General features: G+C 43.8%; 1 protein-coding gene across 4 annotated transcripts; it reads right to left on the minus strand.

Moving 5' to 3' along the window:
• Positions 1 to 2,840: 2,840 nt before the first annotated feature.
• Positions 2,841 to 22,392, minus strand: LOC100971440 (pregnancy-specific beta-1-glycoprotein 6). 4 transcript variants are annotated; one of them, XM_063599586.1, is made up of 7 exons: positions 21,167 to 22,392; positions 19,569 to 19,934; positions 13,688 to 13,966; positions 10,681 to 10,959; positions 10,026 to 10,280; positions 4,884 to 4,967; positions 2,841 to 2,969 (listed from the first exon to the last, which is right to left on the minus strand). In XM_063599586.1, exons 1-6 carry the CDS (start codon positions 21,228 to 21,230, stop codon positions 4,924 to 4,926), a joined length of 1,287 nt encoding a protein of 428 aa, XP_063455656.1. In that variant the 5' UTR covers positions 21,231 to 22,392; the 3' UTR covers positions 2,841 to 2,969; positions 4,884 to 4,923. The 4 variants fall into 4 exon arrangements, with proteins under 4 accessions (XP_063455656.1, XP_063455655.1, XP_063455658.1 ...); XM_063599585.1 differs by lacking the exon at positions 2,841 to 2,969 and having other exon boundaries at positions 4,386 to 4,967; XM_063599588.1 differs by lacking the exon at positions 2,841 to 2,969 and having other exon boundaries at positions 4,386 to 6,612.
• Positions 22,393 to 25,575: the final 3,183 nt, after the last annotated feature.

Below are 25,575 nucleotides of genomic sequence, written 5' to 3' on the forward strand. Positions count from 1 at the left end.
CTGCATGCAATTTTGTGTTTACAATAATCAGGTGCATTTCATCTTTTATTCCATAGCAATAGTTTCAGGGGGGTCTTCCTACATCTCTCCCTTTTCTCTGATTTAAATGAACCATAGCAATCATAGCTTGGCACTGATCACGATTGGATTGAAGAGTATTTTTTCCAATTTTACACATGAACAATAAACCAATAGCACAAATTATACACAGAACAAAATTAACGATTGTGGATCCTCCCAAAGATTTTACCTATTGAATGGGGTTGAGATTAGATAACCCCTCAGAGACACTGTCTAAAACTTCAGCACTGGGTAAAGCAGTTAAGTGTGCTTGAGAGGCTTCAAAAATCTGTTCTTTCAGCTTGCTTATGCCTAAACTTAAATTATCTTCACTTCCTTGTAAATGGGATTTTACTGATTCCCAATTGTGAACAGACTCATTATATTGGAACGGAGTTATACAAAAATCAGAAGTATTCCAATCACGGTGCATTTGTAATCTATGTTCTAAACTCATAATTCTATCTCCCATCCATATAACAGAAGCACATCCCGCGCTGTAGGTACATTCTGGCAGCCCAACCTGGCATTGTCTTTACACAATCCTGCATGCGATTTTGTGTTTACAATAATCAGGAGCATTTCATCTTTTATTCCATAGCGATAGTTTCAGGGGGTCTCCCTACAGGACTACAGGTGCACGCCACCATACCCGGCTAATTTTTGTATTTTTAGTAGAGACAGGGTTTCACTATATTGACCAGGCTGATCTTGAACTCCTGACCTTGTGATCTGCCTGCCTTGGCCTCCCAAAGTGCTGGGATTACAGATGTGGGCCACTGCACCCAGCCCATAAATCAAACATTTCTTTGAGTTTTTGTAATTCCAGCCCAAGAGAAACCATTTGATATTTGAAGAATGGCTGCACACAAACATTTGCACACAAATAAAAACATCTGTAGATTGCACCACACGAGGGAGACTACCAGTATGACTATCAGGAGGAAAATATCAAGAGTTTGGAATATGCACCTTAGGCAAGATGTAAACCAACTACAACAGGATAGATCAAAGAAGAAGCCAGAAGAGTCTAGTCATTTTAACCAGGCAGCACATTTATTGATTTTTACAACTGAGTCTCTATAACACCGGATGTATTTATCTATGTGCAACAAGAAAGGTCAGAAACTGCACAGGCTCCCAAATGTTCAGGTGGTAGAGAGCAATTCTATTATCTAGCATTGCATGTCTATGTTAAATTAAAACAGGCAGTGAGAATAGGCAAGTATAGAAGTGGAAGCCTAAAAAAAGCTCCATATATTTGAGGAAAAAGTTGTGTTACAGATGCAGCTAACGTCAGCCTTTGGGTGGATTAAAGGATCTCTTGTTATGTAAAAATGTGTGGGCCAGGTGTGGTGGCTCACGCCTGTAATCCCAGTACTTTGGGAGGCTGAGGCATGCGGATCACCTGAGGTCGGGAGTTTGAGACCAGCCTGACCAACATGGAGACACCCTGTCTCTACTGAAAATACAAAATTAGGTGGGCATGGTGGTGCATGCCTGTAATCCCAGTTACTCGGGAGGCTGAAGTAGGAGAATCACTTGAACACAGGAGGCGGAGGTTGCGGTGAGCCAAGATTGTGACATTGCACTCCAGCATGAGCAACAAGAGCGAAACTCCATCTTATTAAAAAAAAAAGTGTGGTTGACATGATATATCTGACACTGTTAACTTACTCTCAGAGGCTACTTCTTGTGAAATCCTAAGTACAGCATTATTCTGGGAAGCAAAGGAGACAAGCATTAGCAAGGACAAATTCAGAGAGGTAAGAGTCTCATCATGAGTGATAGTCTTGTTCTGACATCTTCAGAAAAGCTGTCCACAGTGTAAAGTCATCAACTTGTTGTCGTGGTTTGCCGTTTGAGTGTCTCTAAGTTATGGTGTTGAACATTTAGTGAGCTCTTAGTGGCCCACACCTCAGACATGAGGGTTTTCCCATGAAATTTACATTGAGTTGTCCACCTCCAACTTATATGGCTTCAGGAACAGAGCCACTCTTGTTCTTAATTATTTCATTGGAGAAAATTGAATTGGAAGAACTAAAAGAATTCAGGGTCCAGTCCAGTCTACCAGTGGATTATAAATACTCAAAGATAATGAACAGTGGTTCAATCTGGTAACAGGTGTACTACAGTTCTGCTTTTCAACATAGTTTTTCTGTCTATAGGAGTCTCTATTTTTACCAAAGATAATTCCAGTAGGATGAATTTGTTTGCAAAATAGGTTGAGTCTCACCGAACTTGCCCAGATTTTTTACCTAAGTGCGGCAAGAGTAGCAATGGACCATAGAGGCCCTTTTTAAATTTCTCTTTGCTAGAAGTTTTTAATAAGAATCTCAGATGAAACTTCCAAAAACCTCTTGAAACTAGGAAGCCAAACCAAGGCCCACTTCCGACTTTGCCTGCATTCCCTATGGATTTATTCTATGTATATTCTCAAATATAACATCCCAGTCAAAGCCTTGGTAATATAACCAATGTTTTCAAATGTGTCCTGTTATAAAGAGAGCAGATTCTTACTGAACTTGTGCAAATAAATTTATTACAATAAACATATGAATACTCATGAATAGTTTCCCAATTCTGGGGCACTCAGAGAACAAAAGCAAATGTTTCAATTTTTGTTTACAAAAGTATACTTTACCAATTGCTGAAGAAAAAAAGTTCATAAATCTGGAGAATAAAACATTCAAAGAATCAGCACATTTTCAAATAGAAAATTATGAAAACATTATGCTTTTGATTATTTAGTCCAATAACATTGAGTTTTTTTCTTCTTTGTCTTGAATTTCATGAAGGTATCAGCCTGTTCATTAAAATTTTGAAAGCCCTTAGTCCAGTGGTATGATCTTGAAGTTATCAGGAGCTTGTATTCAAGAGTCCTTGTCAGAGTCTTTTCCATAAATCTCCTTGAAGAAAAAGCAATTTTGGACTGTAGCTGATTGTAAGTAGTTTGAGGAAGAATCAAAGCAACTGTCTCGGAATGACAAAGATTTAAACTGACTATGGTTAAAAATCTAATGAGAACTTATTATGGTAAAGACACAGCTCACATAGAAATCTAGTTACTTCTGTGGCATACGACACTACGATAACATATTTGATTTCCAGAAATTTCATATAATTTTTAGAATACTCATTAAAAAAAAATTTTTTTTTGAAATGAGTCTCACTCTGTCACCCAGGCTGGAGTGCAGTGATGCGATCTCAGTTCACTGCAAGCTCTGCCTCCTGGGTTCATGCCATTCTCCTGCCTCAGCCTCCTGAGTAGCTGGGACTACAGGTGCCTGCCACCACGCCCGGCAAATTTTGTTTTTGCATTTTTAGTAGAGACGGGGTTTCACCATGTTAGCCAGGATGGTCTCGATCTCCTGACATCGTGATCTGCTCACCTCGGCCTCCCAAACTGCTGGGATTGCAGGCATGAGCCATCACGCCCAGCGTAGAATACTCATATTAACATTCCCATAAATATTATTTAGAGAAGGTTTAGCCTCACTTATCCCTTATTTGAAAATGTTTTCTACACAATTTAATATATCAAATAAGGTGGTTTTTCCATTCAGCTTCTGTTTCTCAAGAGGATTACTGAGTTCTTGGTGTAGCCCATTCATAAATAGGGCCAAAAAAGTATAGTCTTATGTATGTTGAAAAAGGTCCTTAGGTAATTCCAGTACTTTTAGCTGAAAATCATTGATTTAGTTTTAAGTTCTACCTATTGCAACAGGAGTTCTCCATCCTTGTTACATGTTAGTAGTGTCAGGGAAGACTTAAAAATTACCAATGCCTGGGTCCCTCTCCAGACCTTTGAACTGGAACTAATGGGTGGAGCTTGAGCATCCACTTTTAGAAATGTTTTCCAGTGATTCCAATGTGTAGCACTATTTCCCATCAGATTTCTCTGATTTCTTGTGGCATTCTATTTTTTCTATTTTGGTATCATGATTATTTTCAGGTCTCATTTCCTGTCTTAGGCTTTATGTCTCCTGGGGTAGGGACATTGCCTTCTTCATTTCTGTATGTTTTTTGAACACATGAACTGGTCATCAGGAAAAGATCTCAACCACACATAGGTTGTGTTCTGAGTCTCAGGTTCACATGTTAATCCTAAAGTCTTCGTTCTCCACGAGGTCAGATGTTGCTTGTGATGAAGGGTGTGGTTAAGTCTGCAGTGCAGATGGTGGAAGGGATTTCACTCTGTTTTTAGACATAGCATTGGAACTAAGAATTTTATGTCTATATGGGTGAAGGGGCAGGGATGTGTAGGAAGACAGTTCTAATTAGGATGAAGGAATTATACTGGGAAGTAGAGGTAAAGGAAGTGAGAAGCCTTAGTAAATAGAAGAAATGTGAACTTATCAAATAGGCTAGAGTAGACCCCTGGAGATTCTTGATTAAGTGAATTAACTAGATTTTAGAAAGGTAATGAGGCAGTCATATGCAAGGAAGATTTCAAAGTCTGGAGACAAGAAGTCAAGCAATACTTTGAGAAATGGTTGAGCTTTATGGGAGTGTAGAGAATTACAGTATTGAGAGATGTTAAAAATAATGAAGAGGGTTTCACCATGTGAAATTGTGTTTCTCATTTGAATCTGAGAAACAAATGAGCAGAGGCTGGAGATAATTATGTCTAAAAGACAGTGGGGTACAGGAAGCATAAAGGCCAGGGAGAAAGGGAACTGCAGGAATTAGTGCTGAGAAGCAGGAGTTTAGTGGAGGAAGGAGGAGATCCAGTCCCAGATACAGGCAAATAAGTCTTTTCCCTCTCCCAAGCATGGCAGTCAGCCCTGCAGGAACCAGGATAAGAGAAAAGGCCATCATACCTGCCAGTCTTCCTGAAATACAGAAATGACATCACGGCTGCTATATTGGATTAAGGAGAGGAAGACGTCCTATTCCTGGAGGAGCTGTCATGGAAAGAAAAGAAAAGAAGGAATGAAGATGATGTTATTTTACATGGGGGAGCCTCAGGAACAGGCATGTAGCATGAGGTACTCTATAATTGTTTCTTCAAGGACTACGTTATTCCTCTTGGACAATTGATGGGAGATGATTATATTCTTGCAGTTTTTTTTTCCCTCTCACCATACTTCTAGGTTGGTGATCAGTCCTCTGTCAAATCTCTACTGCACTCAGATATTTTGGAAGGCTTTCAGACATAAGAAAGGCTGATTGCTATTTTCTATGTCGTTAGAACTTGCCACCTTTTCATGGTTGCATCTTTTTCTCAGTCTCTCTGTTGTGACAGTCATGAATGAGACTCTGTCAGGTCTCCATGGCAGGGAGCTGATTGACAGAAGGCCCAGGTCAGTGCATTTCAAATTCATCACCTCCTTTGCACAGAAAGCTTCTTTCCCACAGGCTCCCAGCAAGGGCGTGAAAGCAAGCCTAGTTCTCTGAGGCTCTCTTTAACTCTAATGGGTGACTGGTTGGAGGACTCCCCATCAGACTTGCAAAAACTCTTAGAACTGCATTGGTACATAAAACTTCTTTCTCTTTCTTTTTCACAGGAATCAGCTCTGCACAGTGGTCTGCGGGTTCTCCCATACTACCTTCATGCCTGCCCCACATTCCCTCACAGGTGTCTTCCCTGATAAATTATCTTGTATGTCTAATCCCATCTTGGATGCATCTCAGTTGGTAAAAACTAACATATCAGGCTTGATTCTTTGCACTTAGCTTTTTTTCCTTCTCTCCCACAGTAACCATGTCCTAGTGTTTTATGTGTTACCTCTTTTTCCATATATATGGAAAAAGGTAGGTACTGTTGAGGGGCATTTCCTATGTGCCAGGCCCTGTGCTAAATATTTTACCTGTATCTCATTTAATCCACACAATAACCCTGTCAGGTAGAAATTATTTCCACTTTGCTGATGAAAAGACAGAAGCTTAGCATGGTGTAAAAATTTTCCTGGTGTCATATGGCTAGTGACAGGTGGATCTGAGATTTGATTCTAGGACTATTTGACCTCAAGGCTAATGATGATGGTAGTAATATAGCAGCTGACATTGGATCCTCTGTGTGGCATCTTGTTTCATTGATTGCATTAAACCTTTAAAAGAATGGTATGAAGAAAGCACTCTCATTGCAATTTTCAGGTGAGGAATCAGAGGTTCAGAGAAGTTGAGTCTTGTGCAAGAAATTTATAACTGTAAACTCTTACATTAAAAAAGAAGAAAGATCTCAGGTCAACAACCTACTTTAATACTTCAGGATATGAAAGAAGAACAAACTAAACCCAAGCACAGTGAATGAGGGAAATAATAAGGATTAGAGTGGACATAAATAAAATGGAGAATGGAAAAAGAATAGAGGAAATTAATGAAACCAAAAGTTGATTCTTCAAAATGAAATCAACAAAATTGACAACCATTAACTAGATTGACTAAGAAAAAAAGAGAAAAGTTTAAAATTACTCAAATCAGAAATGAAAATGGACTCTGAGCTTGGGGGGTCATGTTTTAATCCTAGCACTTTGGGAGGTCACAGCAGAAGGATTTCTTGAGACCAGGTGTTTGGACCAGCATAGGTAACCTGGGGAGATGCTGTCTCTACAAAAAAATAAAAAACCAATTAGCTGGGCATGTTGACATGAACCTGTAGTCATAGCATCTTGGGAGGCTGAAGAAGGAGAATTGATTGAGCCCAGGAGGTTGAGGCTGCATTGAGCCATAATCACACCACTGTATTCCATCCTAAACTGGCCTACATAGTGAGAACCTGTCCCTCTCTTCAAAAAAAAAAAAAGAAAGAAAGAAAGAAAAATGAAGTGATTACTACAAATTCTAATAAAATAATGATTATGAAAGTACTATAAATAATTTTATGCCAATAAATTGGATAACCTAGATGAAATAGACAAAATCCTAGAAACACACAAAAATATGAATAGAACTATAATCAGTAATAAGATTGAATCAATAAAAGCATTTGATGAAATTCAATATTTTTTCATAATGAAAACATCCTAAGAATGGAAGGAAACCACCTCAACATAAAGGCAATATGTGAAAAACCCAATGCTAGCATCATACTCAACTGAGAAAGACTGAAAGCTTTCCCTGTATGAGCAGGAACAAGACAAGGATGCCTGCTTTTGACACTTTTATTCAATGTAGTATTGAAAGGTCTAGTCAGAAAAATTAGGCAAGAATTGAAAAAAAGACATTCAAATTGGAAGGAAGGAGTAAAATTATTTCTGTTTACAGATAACTTGAACTTATATGTAGAAAATCCTAAAGGTGGAACAAACCAATTAGAATTAATAAATAAATTCAGTAATGTTGCACAATACAAAATCAACATTCAAACATCAGTTGTATTTCAATACACTAACCATGAACAATCTGAAGGGAAATTAAGAATAATAATTTCAATTTATATTAACATCAAAAAGAATAAAATATTTAGGAATAAGTTTAACAAAGGAGGTGAAATAATTATACTTGATATCTATAAAATATTGCTGAAAGAAATGAAAGAAGACATCAGTAAATTGAAAGACATTTTGTTTTCATGAATTGGAAGACTCAGTATTGTTAGGAGGACAGTGCTGCCCAAAGTGAGCTGCAGATTCAATACAATTCCTGTCAGAATCTCAGTGACATTTTTGCAGAAAAAGAAAAATCTGTCCTAAAATTTATATTGCATCTCATGACTCTAAATAGACACATAGCTTTGAAGAGGAAGAATGAAGCTGGAGGACTCACACTTCCTGATTTCAGCATTTACTACAAAGCCCCAGTAATCAATACAGTGTGGTACTGGCATAAAGGAGGACATAGAAATTAATGAAATATCATAGCCCAGAAAGAAATGCTTGCATATATGGCCAAATGATTTTCATGGAGTGTTCCAAGATCATTCAATGGGGAAGGGACAGTGTTCTCACCAAATGATATTGGGAAAGCTGGATATCCAAGGGCAAGAGAGTGGAACCTTTACCTAACACCATGTATAAAAATTAACCCACAATAGATCAAAGATCTAAATGTAAAAGTAAAAATTACACAACTCTTAGAAGAAAAGCTTCATGATACTGGATTTCACAATGATTTCTTGGTTGTAACAACAAAAGCATAGGCAACAAATAAAATGGATTAGTTGGACTTCACAAAAATCAAAACCTTTTATATATTAAAGAACATTATCAAGAAAGTAAAAAGGCAACCCATGAAATGATAAAAATATTTGCAAATTATATGTGTGATAAGAAATTAATTTCCAGAATACATGAAAAGCTACAAGTCAACAACAGCAATCATCCAAAAACCCAATTAAAAAATGAACAAAGGACTAAAATAGAGTTTTCTCCAAGGAAGATATACAAATATCCAATAAGCCCATGCAAAGTTCCTCAGCATCACGAATACTTAGAGATATGCAAATCAAAACCACAATGTTACACCACCTCACACACTTTAGGATGGCTTTGATAAACAACAACAATGACAGCAACACAAAATAACAGGTGTTTTCAAGTAGATGGAAAAATTGGAGCTCTAGTGCATTGCTGATGGGAATGGGAAATGTTATAGCCACTGTAAAAAGTGGTGTGGCTGTTTCTCAAACAATTAAACAATAAATTACCATTTGATCCAGCAATTCCACTTCTGGACATACTCCCCATAGAATTGAAAGAAATTTGAACAAATATTTGTGCACTGATGTTCAGAGAAGCATTACTCACACTAGCCAAAAAATGGAAACAACTGAAAAGTCCATTGAAAGATAAGTGGGTAGGCAAATGAGGTGTATCTACAATTAAAATGTTATTCAATCTTAACAAGGAATAAAATCCCAATACATCGTGCAAAATGGATGAACTTTAAAGATATTATGCTAACTGAAATAAGCCAGACACAGAAGGTTAATTATCATATAATTCCATTTATAAAAGCTAGTTAGAATAGCCAGTTACATAGAGACAGAATGTAGAATGGTGGGTGCTAAGGGTTATGGGAGAAGGAGTGAGTTACTGTTTATTGGGTACAGAGGTTTAATATGGTAAGAGGAAAAAGTTCTGGAAATGGATAGTGTGATGGTTACACAACACTAAATTGCACACTTAGAAATAGTTAATGGTAAGTCTTATATTAGATATATATAAAGTATCTGGTAGTCTTACCCTCTCTATAATTACACACTTTTTGGCACTGCCCCTTTCCTGCCATGCGGAGCCCCAGGGGTGAATCTCTCTATTTCTCCAGCTCTGCATCAGTCACTATCCTCCGTGCTGTGTCCCACGTGCTGTGCCCACAGCCTCATACAACCGGTGACTTCAGAGCCAGGATGCAGCTCAGGAGTCTGCCCTGAGGCTCCCTCTCTTCTTATTTCCCTGCAGCCTGGCCTGGGGGAGGCTTGGCTTCAACTGGCAGCTCGATTTAGCCAAATTCAGGACAGGCCACCAGGGCTCTTCCTCCACACATGCTGGTCCCACCCCAGGTGGAGTCAGGCAGGGCCAGTCACCAGAGGATCCCGGAGCAGAGCAGGAAGCAGAGTCTGAGCTGCTCCTCCCTCACCCAAGGGGCTTCCTCCTCTCATTTGGGGGAAAAGTGTGAGCTTGTTTCAAAGCCTCAGATGTTCCTTGTAGCTCATGGAATAGGTACAAGGAAACAAAGACGTGGCAGAAGGGGATGTGTTGGTGACATCGAGAAGCAACTTGATCTTGAGGGCTCTCCTTCTCATCCCTCTCTGAAGTCTCTTCTACCACATAGGGCTCAGGGCTGATAAAGCCCCCTCCCTAACTTTCTTAGGCCAGACACAAGGTCAGCCATGAGAAAACAGAAAAACAAGGAGAAGAGAGTCTGTAGAGACAAATTGGGAGGGTTCAGGAGGAGAATTTGGGATTTGCTTGTGCCCATGGGACACAGGCTGGGAATAAAAATGTTTTCCTAACTCTTCTCTGAAAGCCAGATAGACTCCACCTAAAACCCTATTGCCAAGGATGCTGGGATCCACTTACCAGAGACTTCGACTGTCATGGATTTGGAGCTTTCCTTGCCAGTGGCTGAGTTATGAACAGAGCAAGCATAGAGCCCGCTATGCTTTGTAGTAATTTGGGAGATGGAGAGCTTTTGTCCTGATAGCTGAAACTTCCCATTAATTGTCCAAGAATACTGTGCCGGTGGGTTAGAGTCCGCGAAGCAGGACAAGTCGAAGTTTTGTCCTGAACGGTAATAGGTGAATGAAGGGTAAATTCTGGGGAGGTCTGGACCATCTGGAGCAAAGAGAATAAAGCCACAGGTGATGTCATCCAAGGGAAGGGGATGCTCCTGGTCTCTTAAAGGGACACAGTGACCCTCTGAGCCAAGAAACACCCTCAAGTCCCAGCCAAACCCCCTCTATGTTCACTGAGCTGAAGCCTGACATATTCACCTGTTTCTCCCATCACAAGCTATGGGCACCAAGTCTCCCATGACAACAGCGTCCCCTCCCCTTATATTCTTGGTTAAGGCTGTGCCTACGCAGGATTTCCCAGGGCAGGGAATCATGGCCAGCTCGGATGTCCAGAAGTAAAGGTGTCTGTACTTGGACCGGAGAAAGACTGAGAGGACTGGCTTGTGGTCATTTAGATTTAAGCTGGTGTCCTGGCCCACAGAGGAACAAAAGATACTCACAGAGGACATTCAGGGTGACTGGGTCACTGCGCATGCCACCATCTCCGTCCCGTATTTCACATTCATAGGGTCCTGTTTCATTTCTCGTGACACTGGGTAGAATGAGGATCCTGTTTTCAATGGGTCGCTTTACCCTGGGACTGACCGGGAGGTTCTGACCATTTAGCCACCACGTGTAGGTGTAGTTCTCACTCTTAGGTTCACAGGTGAAGGCTAAGACATCCTTATTCTCCCTGGGTTTTGAGTTGTTGATGGTGATGTAAGGCTTGGGCAGCTTCACTGTGTGGATAACAGAGAGAAGATTGTCCTGTGTGGCACCTTTGATTCCTCCACAGGCATACTTCAATCAGAGTTGGCATCTCTCACCTGTCAACTCACCAGAGTCCTTGAAAGCCAATAGCTGATGCGTGTGTCACAAGATAGGTGCATGATGATCTAAGGGCTCAAAGACTGTGAGGCCACCTGCTCTGTTTTAGGGAAGCACAGACTTTCTCAAGTGTCAATTGAGCAGCAATGTTGGGTCATGGACAGACACATCAGTGGGAGTCACAGCCCCGTGTACCCCTCCCAGTCCCTCCCTAATCAGTTGACTGGCTGGCTCACCTTGGGTTCCTTACCTGGAATGTGCAACTACTGGGCCCCTTCCAAATTCCATCCTACTTTGTCCCCCTATATGTGATTTCTTTGCAGCTCCCATTTCCAAGAACATTCTAGAGATGAGTAATAATGGGACTTCCCATGGTCCTGAAACCCTGAAGATACTGAGCAGTCTGGCCTGGAACTGGATGTTTCAGCAGAAATAACACAGGAGAGACCAGAGTCAAGCCTGGAGGTCTGTTCAGTCATCAGCCAGTGGAGGCAGAAAGTGGGGCAGTTTTTTGCAGGTGTTTCATGATGACTTACTTGAACCAGTGACCTCTAAAGATAGAGCAGAGTGCAAGGAATGATCTAGAAAGAGTGAAGGGGACACGCAAGAGCTGGTGGCTTTGGAGCAGAACCATGTTTCCTGGCCTGGGTTCTTTAAGTTTCTTCTCCTTCTGCAGAGGGCAGGTGAGGACCATGTGGATCTTTCCAGAAATACATGTGGACATTTGCAAATGCAGAACTGATTGGTAGAAAGGGTGGGAATGAACTGCTGGAAATCTGGTCGTCATGGACCATGTGTGTTTGATGGATATGAGACAAATTTGAAGAGAAGTTTTGGGAATATTTTCTTTCACTGGACATTCTACTCTCTGATTCCATGGATTTGACTACTCTAGGGACCTCATGTAAGTGGATTCCAGAGTGAATATGAGAAGAGACCGCTGTTTGCCAGGAGCTGGGAGTGGGGAGAATCAGAAATTGTTCATGGGTGTGCAGTTTCAGTTATGCAAGGTGGGGAGGTTCTAGAGATCGGCTGTAGAGCTTGATGCCTATAGTTCACACAGATTGAGTATTTCTTATGCATAAGACTTAGGACAAAAAGTGTTTTGGATTTCTGAAATTTTTTGATTCTGAAATATTTGTCATATACTTACTGGTTTAGCATCCCAAATCTGAAAGATTCAAAATCTAAAATGCTCCAGTGAGCATTTCTTTTCAGCATCAGATTAGTGGGCAAAAGTGGGAGGCGATAGGCCAAATATATTCCTGCCCCTTTTTTTTTTAATCTCACCATGTTTCTACCATGGTGATTAGTTTTCAATCAACTCCACACTGGCCATGCTGCACTCGTATGTTTTTGAAGGCTTTTGGATGTGAGAAAGGCTAATTGCTGTCTTCTATGTCATGAGAACTTTAAACATTTTCATGGTTGCATCTTTTTCTCAGTGTTTGTGTTGTGGCAGTCATTAATAACAGCCTGTCAGGTCAGATTTAAGACAGAGTTTTCTAATTCTGCAAAAAATGTTACTGGGATTCTGGTAGGGGTTGCATTGAATCTGCAACTTGCTTTGGGTAGTGTCTTTCTAACAATATTGATTCTTGCAATCCTGAAAATGAAATGTCTTTCCATATATTGATATCATCTTTAATTCCTTTCAACAATGTTTTGTAGTTTTCAGGGTATAATCATTTGACCTTTTTGGTTAAACTTACTCCAAAATATTTTATTCCTTTTGATGTTAATGTGAATTGAAATTCTTTTCTCAATTTCCTTTCAGATTGTTCATTGTCAGTGTATAGTCTAAAGAATGATCTAGAAAGAGTGAAGGGGACAGGCAAAAGCTGGTGGTTTTGGAGCAGAAACATATTCCCTGTGCTGGGTTTTTGATTTTCCCTCTCCCTTTGCAGAGGGCAGGTGGCTCTTCCCTGATAGCTAGATAGACTTCACTGGAAAACATATTGCCAATGCTCCAAGGATCCACTTACCAGGGACTATGATCCTCTTGATTATGAGATTTGTTCCATCAGTGGCTGAGTTATGGATGAAACAGACATAGATCCCTCGATATGTTTTGGTGATTTGGGGAATAAAGCACACTTGTGCTGATTGCTGGAACTTCCCATCAATCAGCCAAGAATGCTCTGCCAGTGGGTGAGAGTCTGTGAGGCAGGAGAGCTTGGGGACTTCCCCTGTATGGTAACAGGTGTATGAGGAAGAAATGGTGGGGGCATCCAGGCCATCTGGAGCAAAGAGAATAAAGTCACAGGTGACATTGTCAGAGGGCAGGGAAAATCCTGGTCTGTGGAAGGGCCACAGTGACCCTGTGAGCCAATTCGCAACACTGAAGTCCCAGCCAAGTCCCCGCTGTGTTCACTGATCTGGAGCCTGAGACCTTCGCCTGTTTCTCCCATCACAAGCTGTGGAACCTGAGTCTCCCATGAGAGGAGCAGCCTCTTTTCTCCTATTGTGGATCAAGCCTAGGCCTACTCTGTTTTGCCTGGGGCAGAAAGTCATGGCCAGCTTTGATGTCCAGGGGTAAAGGTCTCTGTACTTGGACCTGAGAGGGACTGAGAGGCCTGGCGTCTGGCCATGTGTATTTGGGATGGCAGCCTGGCTCACAGAGGAACAGAGGATACTCACGGAGGAGATTCAGGGTGACAGGGTCACTGCAGCTGGCACTCACTGGGTTCCGTATTTCACATTCATAGGGTCCTGCAATATACTTTGTGACACCCAATAGAAAGAGGGTCCTGTTGGTTTCAGACAGCTGCAACCTGTGAGTCATAGGGAGGCTTTGACCATTCATCCACCACAGGTAGCTTGTGTCTGGAGCCACAGGATCACAGGTTAAGATCACAGCCTCCATGGCCTCCCTGGGGTTTAAGTTGCTGCTAGAAATGGAGGGCTTGGGAGTCTCCACTTTGCAGAAAACAGAGAGAAGATTGCCCTGTGTGGCACCTTTGATTCCTCCAAAGGCATTTTTCAATCAGAGTTGGCATTTCCCACCTCTCAGCCCACCCAAGTCCTTAAAAGCCCATGGCAGGTGTGTGTGTTACAAGACAGACGCATGGCAATCTGAGGGCTCAGAGATTGTGAGGCTGCCTGCTTTATGTGGGAGAAGTACAGTCTTTCTCAAGTGTGAATTGAGCAGCAGCATTGGGTCATGGAAAGACATAGGACCAGCAGTCACAGCCCCTGGTGCCTCTCTGAGTCCCTCCATCTCCAACTGTCTGCCTGGCCCACCTTGTGGTCCTCACTTGGAGCATGCAGTGCTGGAATCTTCTTAGTTTCAGTCTTATTTTGCCCCCCAAGGTATGTTTTCTCTGCAGCTTCCCTTCCCAAGGACATCCTAGAGATGGATGATGGAACTTCCCATTGTCTTTAAACCCTTTGGGTACTGGAAAGCCTGGCCTGGGACTGGGTACTTCAGCAGAAATAACACAGGGGAGACCAGAGTCAAGCCTGGAGGTCAGTTCAGTCATCAGGCAGTGGAGCCACAAGGTGGGGCAGTTTTCCCAGGTGTCTCATAGTGAGTGACTTTAGCCAGTGACTTCTAAAGATAGAGCAGAGTCCAAGGAATGACCTACAAAGAGTGAAGGGGACAGGCAAGAGCTGATAGCTTTGGACCAAGACCACCTTGTAGAGGGCAGGTGAGGACCATGTGGATCTTTCTAGAAATACATGTGGATGTTTGCAAATGCAGCACTGACTGTTGGAAAGGGTAATCATGAACTGATGATGGAAGTCTGGCCCTCATGGACCATATGCATTTGGTGGATATTAGACCAATATTTGGGAAGAAGTCTTGCAGATACTTTCTCTCATTAGACATTCTACTCTCTGATTCTGAGTTTGACTACTCTATGTACCTCATATCAGTGGATTCCAGAGTGAATCAGAGAGTAGAATAGTAGTTTGCAGGAACTGGGATCAGGGGAATAGGGCGTTGTTCCATGGGTGTGCGGTTTCAGTTATGCAGGATGAGGAGGTTCTAGAGATCTCCTGTACAGCCTCGTGCCTATAGTTCATACAGATAAAGTGCTCCTTATGCAGAAAGCTTAAATCCAAGTGTTTTGGATTTCTAATTTTGTTTTGTTTTGTTTTGGAATATTTGCCGTATATGTACTGGTTTAGCATCCCAAATCTGAAAAATTTTAAATCCAAAATGCGCCAGTGAGCACTTCTTTTTAGCATCACATCAGTGGTCAGAAGGGTTGAGTTTTGAGCATTTCAGATTGTGGATTTCTGGATTTCCGATGCTCAATTTGGAATGCTGTAATTTTCCCATAAAAAGTTGTCAGGAGTTTAGACCTCATGTTATGTTCTGACTCTAGTAACAAAAAAAATTTTGGAGGAAACATTAAAATGTTTTCATAAGTGGAAATTTTTACTGATGATCCAAACATCTAAGATCAATTGCTGGTAGTAGTATTTCTCTTGAGACCAAAATAAGGTTTAGGTGTGCCGTGAATTCCGGCAGGATCACATTATGCTCAAAGAAAGATGCCAAAGGTGATTTGAAATTAGCAGCTCCTTAAGTAGAGAGAGTCCCGTTAAAAGGACAGAACTGGTCAGTGTGTCAATTACATAAAGGGAGGAAGGATGCCAAATTAAAAGAAGTGATGTGTGTTATGTTAGTAAATATAGAAAGAACTCCCTGCTTCTAATTTCTGTGCAGAGTTAGGAAAAATGGGGAGGACCCCAAAACAGGTATGTGAAATGCTTTCTTCATTTTCTCTTAAGCTCACGAAACACCACTAAAGTTTAAGTTTGTGTGAATTAGGAAGAATCTAAGTGAGATGACAATGGCTCGTGTGTCTCCCCACATGCACAACTCCAACTTATGAAAATGGCATCATCATGAGGAAACAGTTTTATGTGGCACAGGCAGTAAAACCATTAGATAGCACACACCTGGCCACCTCCAACTGGTCCCCAAAACCACCAATATTCACATTACGTGTATCTGACAGCCTTTGCAGTTGTCCACAACTACAAAATTTAAAAATTGCTATTGCCAAAACAAAATATTAAATGTGAAGTTGAATGTGTTGTTCCACTTTTTTTCCCCCACTCTTCTTGAACTTTCCTTTTTCAGTTTTGGAAGTTTCTATTGACACATCCTCAAGCTAGAGATCCTTTCCCCAGCTATGTGCAGTCTACCAGTAAGCATCAAAAGCATTCTTCATTTCTCTAACAGCATTTTTTTTTCTGAGACAGAGTCTCTCTCTTTCACCCAGGCTGGAGTGCAGTGGCATGATCTCAGCTCACTGCAAGCTCCACCTCCTGGGTTCACGCCATTCTCCTGGCTCGGCCTACCAAGTAGTTGGGACTACAGGCATCCGCCACCATGCCCAGCTAATTTTTTGTATTTTTAGTAGAGACGGGGTTTCAACATGTTAGCCAGGATGGTCTCCATCTTCTGACCTTGTGCCCGCCTCGGCCTCCCAAAGTCCTGGGATTATAGGCATGAGCCACTGTGCCCAGCCATCTCTGAGGGATTTTAATGAGTTGCTGACTTTTGAGTTTGTTCAACTTTTTACTTACTGTTAGAACCGAGTGACAAATTTCAAGCTTGTTAAATGCCTGACAGGAAGCCAGAAGTCTCTAAGAAGTGACAGGAGAATGTGAGCTCCATAGTAGTTTGAGGATGGAGTCACAAGTGAAACAGTTGAAATGAGTCCATGGGCGCTGGGGACTGCAGGCCTGTCCAGCCTCTGACACCCTGGTGAGTCAGTCCAGACATTACAACAGTGACAGCAAAGTAGCATGTCTGACTCCATCTGGCATCTAGTCTCAGGCTGGCTATCCTCACTCATTCCTGGGCATAGGCCAGGCTAACCTTGGGAGGAATTTAGTTTATGGTTTGACTTTGAAGCAAGAATCACAAAACTTCCTCCATGAAACTAACACCCTTACTTTGCCCAGGGACGGCCTTTGTCAAACTAGTAAAAGACCATGAGATTAAGATTATAGGAGGGAACTGAATTCTGCTAAAATGTTGGCACAGTTTCTATAATCCCTGACTGCTCCAATGTCGTTTGGCCAGAGTTTACATAATTTGTAACTAATTGCTCCTATAGATAACATCACTATTGTAGAACGTGAGATTGGTCTTTTGAGATGTTTCTCATTCTTTTGCATTCTGCAACCGGCTGACCTCATCCATACCTATGACTAATGGCTCAGCCAGTCATGTGGTCCCTACCTGGAGGCAGATTCTAGCACAAACAGATCATTTCCCTCTGCCCACATGATTCCATCACCAAACAACCAACAGAACTAATTTTTTAGTCCTGTGCCCCTGAAACTATCCTTGAAAATCTCTAACCCCTGATCCACTGGGGAGGCTGATTTGAGTAGTAATAAACCTCTGTCCTCCTGTTTGGCAGACTTGGAGTCATTAAAATCTTTCTTGACTAGAAACCAACATTTCAATAATTTTTGTGTGTGTGTGTGCAGGAGGCCAGAAGAACTTACCTGGCAATTATGAGTGGATGGAGGAACTGCCTATCCCTGTCCCATTGTCTTGTCCACAGGTCAGCCTCACAAAGGGAAAGAGCCCTGGATGGGAATACAGTGGAAGCTCATTCTCTTAGTGACCTGGGGACATTGGCTCGAGATGAAGCCTGGCAGGAGTGGCAACTCCAGGTGACTTCTGTGCCTTTCCTATTTCCTGGGAGGTGGGCCAGGCCACAGTGTTAGCGGGAAGGGAACCGAACAGCCAGCCTAGTTAGAGGCAGTGTCTGGGGAAGGCCTAGGGGTGGGGGAAGAAGCTGTGCAGGACAGGGCTTGCCAGTCAGAATAAAGTGGGAGGAAGATGAGGGACACAGAGAAGCAGAGAGAGGCAGAGACACCATGGCAGTGAGCAGTGAGGGCTACACTGACTTCAGAGACCCCAGGGACCAGGTGCCCCCAGTTCCACAGTCCAGGACAAAGGAGCCCTGAGAACCCTCTGGTGGCCAAAGAGCTTCAGAGTTACATGAGATGGGGTGGCTTTAGGGGCAAGAGGTAGTGGGGGGATGAAACATGGGTGTCAGCCTCTGAAGGACAAGGGACAGGTGTGGCTAGAACCTCCTAGGATTCTGCATCCAACATCCAGTCCCTAAGAGGTTTTGGATCATTCATTTCTTCATTCCATTCCTTCATTTGTTATGTGAGAGCTCCCGAGTGTGTCTCTCTCACTGGGCCTGTGCTGGAGCAGGGTCTGAGTGGGGAAAGAAAACAAGGTCCTCTCCTTGATCCTTTCATGACAGTGACATGGGCACTTTGGGAAACACAGGATTTCAGGTTCAGTGATGGGGGGTTAAGATCTGAGGGGGAGGCCTGGACATTTTTTTTGCACTGACTCTGACAGTTGAGGCAGGTGATTTAGTTCTGGAGTATAGACTAATCAGCTGACCATTTGCTCTCACTCCTCTGAGGTTTGGATGCCTAAGAAGAGAGGATTTGAGCCAATAAATGACTATGGGGTCCTTGGAACCCAGTAAGCCCTCACTTCTGGTGAAGAAGATGGGCCTGTGGCTGCAGACAGACCTCATGTGACCCTGATCTCCCTTTTGGGTTTGTGTGACTCTGGTTCCATGACTGTGCCTTCCTGTGCCTCAGTTTTCTCTCAATCAAATAAGCTAAGTGGCAAATGGACTGTGGCTTTTCATGCTATCTGTGAATAAATGTTAAATGATTCACAGTCACCTGACCTAATGCTTGGCACAGTGGAGGTTTCACACAAGCAGCATTTATTATTAATTTGCTTCCATGAGAAAGCACCTTTACGTCAGATCCCTGTGGACAAGCTGCTACCAGGTACATCTTCTCTCTTCTGTTTCTGCTTCTGGGGACATTAGACTTTCTATGGACTGTCCTAAGCCTCCTAAGGCAGTTGGCTGATGTCCTACAAAGCTTGTCTTTCTGTCCTCTCCACTCTGAGTGTCAGGTGAAGAAAGCTCTGTCTTTGCCCAGATGAGGCTCTGAGGACTGAGCCCTGGCTGGTGAGCAGCTCCAGGAGACACAGTCCTCAGACAGCTGGTAAATTCTTGGTCCCAGTAAGGCCTGCCCAAGAAGCCACAACCCAGCACTGGCACAGGCTCCTCAGCTTAACTGGAGCAAGGATTTAGGGACAGAGGTCTGGGGTTGAGGCTTCTAGGGCTGAGCTTCTGTGAGGATATCTCAGGGGGTCCTTCAGGCCAAGCCCTACTCAGTTCTCCAGGGTCTTTCTCAGGGTCAAATTTATGAAGAGGGCATGAGGTGCTTGGCTGAGACTGATCTCCTCCTGCTGAGTCCCCCCATCAGACTGTCCTTCCTCTGCAGCAAGTGTCTGCAGGGTCTGGATGCAGGAATGGAATTTTGATCTGTTGAAATTTGTCTCTTCTGTGTGTGTCCTGCACTAAATGCGAAAACCCCAGCATGGGACATAGTGCAGAGAGGGACACAGGCACAGTCCAGGCCTGACAATCCTGTGTGTGTGAAGTAGAAGTGACCCCTGTCCCGCTAAACCCAGGGATCATGTGGAATCACTTACGGTATAAGTTGAAGGTGAAATATCCAGTTACTCCTCTAGTCCTATCACCTCGCTTTATGATGTGTAAGGTGTAGGATCCTGCATCCTCCCGGGTGACATTCTGGATCAGCAGGGATGCATTGGAATATACTGTTTCTCGTCCAGTGTATGCAGGCCCATATACATTTATTTGACCGTCTACTACATATGATGTAATGTAATGGTAGAGGTCCATCAGTTGTCCTTTGTACCAGATGTAGCCAGCTAGATTCTGGGGCAAATTGTGGACAAGTAGAAGAACATCCTTCCCCTCAGACACTTTGGGTGGCAGGGCTTCAATCGTGACTTGGGCAGTGGTAGGCAGGTTCCAGAAGTTTAAAAGTGATGCTAGGAGGTGGAGAAAGCACCAGTCAATATTGAGACCTGTGTATTGGGGTGAAAAGATGGAGCCCTGGGTCCTGAGAAGGTCTCTTCAATCCTCAGCCTTGAAGACACACACACACACAAACACACACACACACAAAAGGTGCATGTTAGTTTGTATGTGTGTATGTGTGTGTGTCCTACTGTCCTACTAGGTCAAGGTCAGCAGCATGACCCCTATTCCTTCAACACTTCTGACCTTGGCATTTTTGTTTGGAATCCTCTTCCCCAGGGGTCTGCACGCCGCCCCCCCACACTGCCCTCAGGTCCTGCTTACATCAGGGCATCCTTAGACTTCTTTTCTGACACCTCCTTCAGAGACCCTGGGTCTTCCCTTTCTGACCTTTCCCTGCTCTGCTCCCTCCAGGGTTCTTGTCAACACCTGACCTCACATTCTAGATCTCTTTGCATGTCTGTCTTCCTCCCCATGACAGCGTGAGCTCTGTGAGGACAGGGACTTTTGTGATCTTCGTTGCACCCCAGTGCCTGGAACAGGCTGCAGACTCCTGTAGATGTGAGAGTTCTCAGGGCCCTCCACACCCTTGGTGTTTTATTTTCCCCCAATTGTTGAGGATTTTGCTGAGGACAGTGTTTCATGTCCTGCTTATACTTTTATTAGAAGTGTCATCTGATATAGTTATTATTATCATTTTTCAAAATGTGGTGGCCCCTGATGATTAATCAGGAAAACAGAACACTTAAGATTTTCCTACCTCTTACCAATTCCAGCTCAATGTGACTTTCCAGTTTTGACCTCTGTCCCTCTCTGGTGTATTTTGCCCTATCCAGGCTCCAACAGAGCCTTCTTTCCTTTTTTTTCTTTTTTCTTTTTTTTCTTTTTATTTTTTTGAGGCAGAGTCTCGTACTGTCACCCAGGCTGGCGTGCAGTGGTGCTATCTCGGCTCGCTGCAACTTCTGCCTCCTGGGTTCATGTGATTTTCCTGCCTCAGCCTCCAGAGTAGCTAGGATTCCAGGAGCACACTACCATACCTGGTTAATTTTTTGTATTTTTACTAGAGACAGGGCTTCACTGTGTTGGCAGGACTGACCTTGAACTCCCGATCTCGTGATCCACCCACCTCGGCTTCCCAAAGTGCTGGCTTCTTTCATTTTTTAGAACCCCATCCTCTCCAGGAGACCCCATCCAGTCACTCTGCTTCCTCCTCCTGTCCACTCCCAGGAAGTCCTCTCCTCACCTGTGAGCAGGAGCCCCTTCCAGGTGATGCGCTGTGTGCAGGGAGGGGCTGAGAGGGGCCCCATGGTCTCTGTGCCTGCGTGTTCTCCTCTGTGGAGATGAGCCTAGGATCCAGAAACTTCCTGAGCACGGCTGTAGGCTGTGCTGTCCTTCCTCCTTCTGTGCTGAGCCTCTCTCCAGGGCAGGAGCACTTCTCAGGCTCATGGGTGGGGTCAGGCCCAGAGCACCTCTCTGTCCCCTCCTCTCTCAGTCCTGCCTCCTTGTCCCTCCTTCTGTTTTTCCTTTTGTCTGTGTTTCAGGTCCCTGGGAATTGTGGAGGCCTCTGAATTTTTCAGCACTGATTCTTTCACCAAACCTCAACCACACTTTGTGCAGACACACACACACACACAGAAGAGACACACACAGACCCACACAGTCACACACATACCCCGCAGGTTGGGCAAGCAGAGTCCTGGGCCTCAGCCTCCTGCTGTCCCCATGGCTCTGGGTCGGGGTGCGCATTCACGCCCTTTGCCCTCTTTCATCCCCATCTGGCTCTCCCCTTCAGTGCAGGAGGCTGAAGCTGCAACGGGTCCCTGTCACAGTGAGGCCCCATTGTGCTGTGGGTGAGCTGTGTGTTGCCTGGTGAGAGGGACCCTTCCTTTCTCTAATCGTGTCTAGCTTGGCTGCAGCTTCCAAGGATGGACATTCAGGACCTGGGTGTCCCAGAGGAAACTGTCCTTCCTGGAAGTGTGCAGGGTGAATCTCTCATGCCTCTTGGGAGGAGAGGCCTGTGCTGGTTGCTCAGTGGGGGCTGTGAGTCCCATAGTCAAGAGGACAGTTCTTGGTCACTCTATGGCTCCCTGGGGTCTGGCGGCTGAGCTGGAGCTCATGGTTTCTCATGTTCTTCCTGACCATCTTTGATGTCCTCTCTTCTCTGCCCAGCTGACTGTCCTGTGGTCACCACACCTTCCCCGTGGTGGTGCAGGAGGAAGTGGGGAGTTACCCAGGAACCCCGCGGGACATGGCTCGTTGAGACGCAGGAGGGGGAGCCTGGGACAGAGCAGGGGTTCAGAGCTGGAGAGATTCATCCCGACTTACTCCGTGGCCATGATGGGCTCAGCCCTCCATGTGCTGACATACCCAGGGGTCTGTCCTGAAGATTTTGACCTGGCCAAGCTGCTCTCTGTAGAGGAGGAACAGGCCTTGGCCAGAGATCCTGTCTGGAGGGAAGTTGCTCACACCTGAGAGGGCGGGTGGGGGTGAGTTTTGTTCTGGGAGCAAAGAGCAATAACACCCCTCATCTCCCCGCAAGCACACAAGAGAGGTCTGTCTTCCCAAGGGACAGCTGGTGGTAGGTGGCCACATCCCGGATGGTGCCTGTGTGTGACCATCACACGCTCTCTGGGCCCCCTGGGCTGCAGCGGGCAGACAGGTCAGAGGGTGCCTGGCTGATTCCCGGGGAGGCTGTGGGCCCTCAGGCAGCCGCTGTTCTGTGTCAGCACTAGGCTTGGCCTGGGATGCCCCAGAGAACAGGACAGATGGAGCAGGGGCGGGCATTTAGGGAGCAGTGACAGAAAGAGTTGATAAGGATGGAGGGAGGTCACGAGGGGAAAGAGCTCAGCGTGGCGTCACGTGCACCAGCGCTGCCCTGGGAGATGCCTTTAGCTGGGCCCAGGGAAGGAGCAGGTGTGTGGAGCTGGAGCTACCTACAGAGGGAGTGGTGTTAGGTTGGCGGCCGCCAGGTCAGAGAGGAGCTGACAGAGTCCGTGTGGGGAGCATGGAGGGCGCTGAGGACTTGAGCCGAAGTGACCCTGGTGAGGGTGGACACTGCTGGGCTGTGGGTTCCACTGAGGAACGTTGGCATCCCCTGGGAAGGCTCCAGGCTGGGAGGGACTCTGTCGCCCTCTGGTGGACAGGGAGGGAAGTGTGAACGGCAGCAATCCCAGGCCAGGCTGCATGTTTTATTCCACATGGATCTGCACACTTCACACGAGGTCACACTTATGTTATGTTACAGCTCCTTCACCTTCCAGCCCCGTAAGTCCCAGTCTCTGTGGCTCTACATTCACTGTTCTCCCTCTTTCACAATCAGATGTCCCAAATGCAGATTTTTGTCACCTTCTGTGAGTTTGTGTTTGTGTGCAGTAGGCGGCACTGTGTATACCCTAGGGGCAGTGATGTCTGGGGCTGAGCAGTGCACGTGGGCTTGGGAGCAGAAGAGGGAGCAGCAGGATGGGAAGACCAATATCAGGGGGGCAGGGACAAGTCATTTTCATTTTCTCACTCCCAGGGACCAGAACCCAGGATTCTGACTCCAGGGCACAGTATCACACCCTTCTGGTGTCCCTGGATGTCGTGACGCTCATACTGTCATGTTGCCTTGGCATTCATTTTTTAAGGTGTAAGTTTATTTGCCTCAAATCAGAGGCAGGGCTTGGTCACCATGGCAGTTTTCAATACTGTATCTGGTTCAAGTGACTCCAGTTGGTGGCCAGAGATAAAATCTTAGAGGCATCTCTCCTGCTTGGTGTGCTGGACTCCCGTCTCTCCAGCTGCTTTCCTTAAACTGATAATTCTGACATTCGCCCTCACATTTAAAGTGACCACCTCTCAGTCACAGCGTGAGCTCCTGGTCCCAGTGTTTGTTGCTTGCTTTGAACACATCCATTAAAGCTCCCTGCTGGAAACCTGTCAGATAACACCCTGGACTTAATAAAGCCATTCGCTTACAGGTCTCTTCTCTCCTCCCTGCCTGGGCTCACTGACCTCTGTGTCTCTTGTCTCCAGGTGTGCCAAGCGCTCCCCAGTGTCTGTAAGTAGTAAAAATCTTACAATTTCACATTGTGGTTGTATTGCTGTTGCCTCACATGCCATCCAGGGCCTGATATTGAGGCTGCCTTATGGGACCTGTGCTGGCTGAGCCCCTGCTGGAGCTCTTGTTTTGGGGCCTCTGGTTCTCCAGGATACAGGAGCTTCCAGCTAACTTGATTGAAAACTGATGCCTTTCATTGAAAACACTGGGTCAGATGATGTATTCATGGGCTTCAGCTGCCATAACAAACACCTTAGCCTGGGTGAATTAAATAATAGAAATCTATTTTTCACAGTTCTGTGAATAATGTGCTATTTTAACCACTTTAAAATAAACAATCAAGTGAAATTAACCACATACACAGTTTTAAATTACCATCACCAGTATTTTTCCTAGAAAATTTTTATCATTTTAAACTGAAACTTTGTATCTTTTAAACAATAACTCCCTGTATGTTCCACCCTAGACCTTGATCATCTCTACTCTGTCTCTGTGAATTGCCTATTCTTAATGTTTCATATAAATGCATTATACAATGGTGTTATTTTGTTTCTGACATATTTCACTTAACATAATGTTTCCAAAGTCCATGCACGTTCCAGCGGGTGTCAGAGCTTCATTCCTCTTTATGGCAGATTAACATTCTGTTGTATGTGTCACCATATTTATTTATTCATGTGTTGATGAGCACTTGGATTGTTTTCATATTTTATATTTTGTGAATAATGCTGCAATCAACATTCCCATGCAAGTACCTGTTTGAGTCCCTGGATTTAATTTTTTGGGTATATACCTAGGAATGGATGTTGTTTCAAATGAGAATTCTATGATTAGCTTTTTGAGGAACAGCAAAACTGTTTCTCCTAGTGGCTGTACCTTTTTATATTCTCACCAGCAATATGTGAGGATTCCAAATCCTACATAATGCTGCTACTTGTTATTTAACATTGTAAAAGAATGGTAGCCAGTTTTGTAGGTGTGATGTGGTGTCTCATTGCAGCTTTGATGTTGTATTTTCCTAATGACTAATGATGTTGAGTATTTTTTCATGTCCTTCTTGACTATTTGTATATCTTCTTTGAAGAAATGTCTATTTGAGTCTTTTGCCCATTTATAAATTGCATGGTTTGTCCTTTTGTTATTGAGTTGTAGCTGGTTCTTGATATTATCTGGACATGAAAACTGCCTATATGTGGTTTGCAAATATTTTCTCTCATTCTGTGTCTATTAATTATTTTCTTGATAATTTCCTTTGATGTACAAAAGGCTCACATCTTGATAAAGCCCAATTTATCTTTTTTTCTTGTTTCTCATGCTTTTGTATCATATCTAAGAATCCACTGCACATTTGAGATCATCCATACTTACCTCTATGTTTATTTTAAGATGTTTTTATGATTGTAGGTCTTATATTTAACTCAGTGATCAATTTTTTAGAGAATGGTTTGATATGGTGGGAGGTAGAATTATCTAAATTCACTGTTTTGCATGTGGTTATCTAGTTGTTTCTGCACTATCATTTGAAAGGAGAATTGTTCCTCCATTAAATTGTCTTGATACCTCCTTCAAAGAGTAATTGACCATAAGTGTCAGGGTATATTTCTAGACTCTCA

The sequence above is a fragment of the Pan paniscus genome, chromosome 20 (assembly GCF_029289425.2).
Source record: "Pan paniscus chromosome 20, NHGRI_mPanPan1-v2.0_pri, whole genome shotgun sequence".
In the NCBI taxonomy this organism is placed as follows: Eukaryota; Metazoa; Chordata; class Mammalia; order Primates; family Hominidae; genus Pan; species Pan paniscus.

What these genes read in the sequence shown, in the direction of transcription:
- LOC100971440 (XM_063599588.1), bottom strand. Translation starts at nt 21,230, where the DNA reads ATGGGGCCCCTCTCAGCCCCTCCCTGCACACAGCGCATCACCTGGAAG. An exon ending in GAAGGGGCTCCTGCTCACAG is followed by an intron (nt 19,935 to 21,166) that starts GTGAGGAGAGGA and finishes TCCACCTCCTAG; the next exon opens with CATCACTTTTAAACTTCTGG. An exon ending in CATGACAGTCGAAGTCTCTG is followed by an intron (nt 6,613 to 10,025) that starts GTAAGTGGATCC and finishes ATTTTTTTGTAG; the next exon opens with AGACAGCATCTCCCCAGGTT.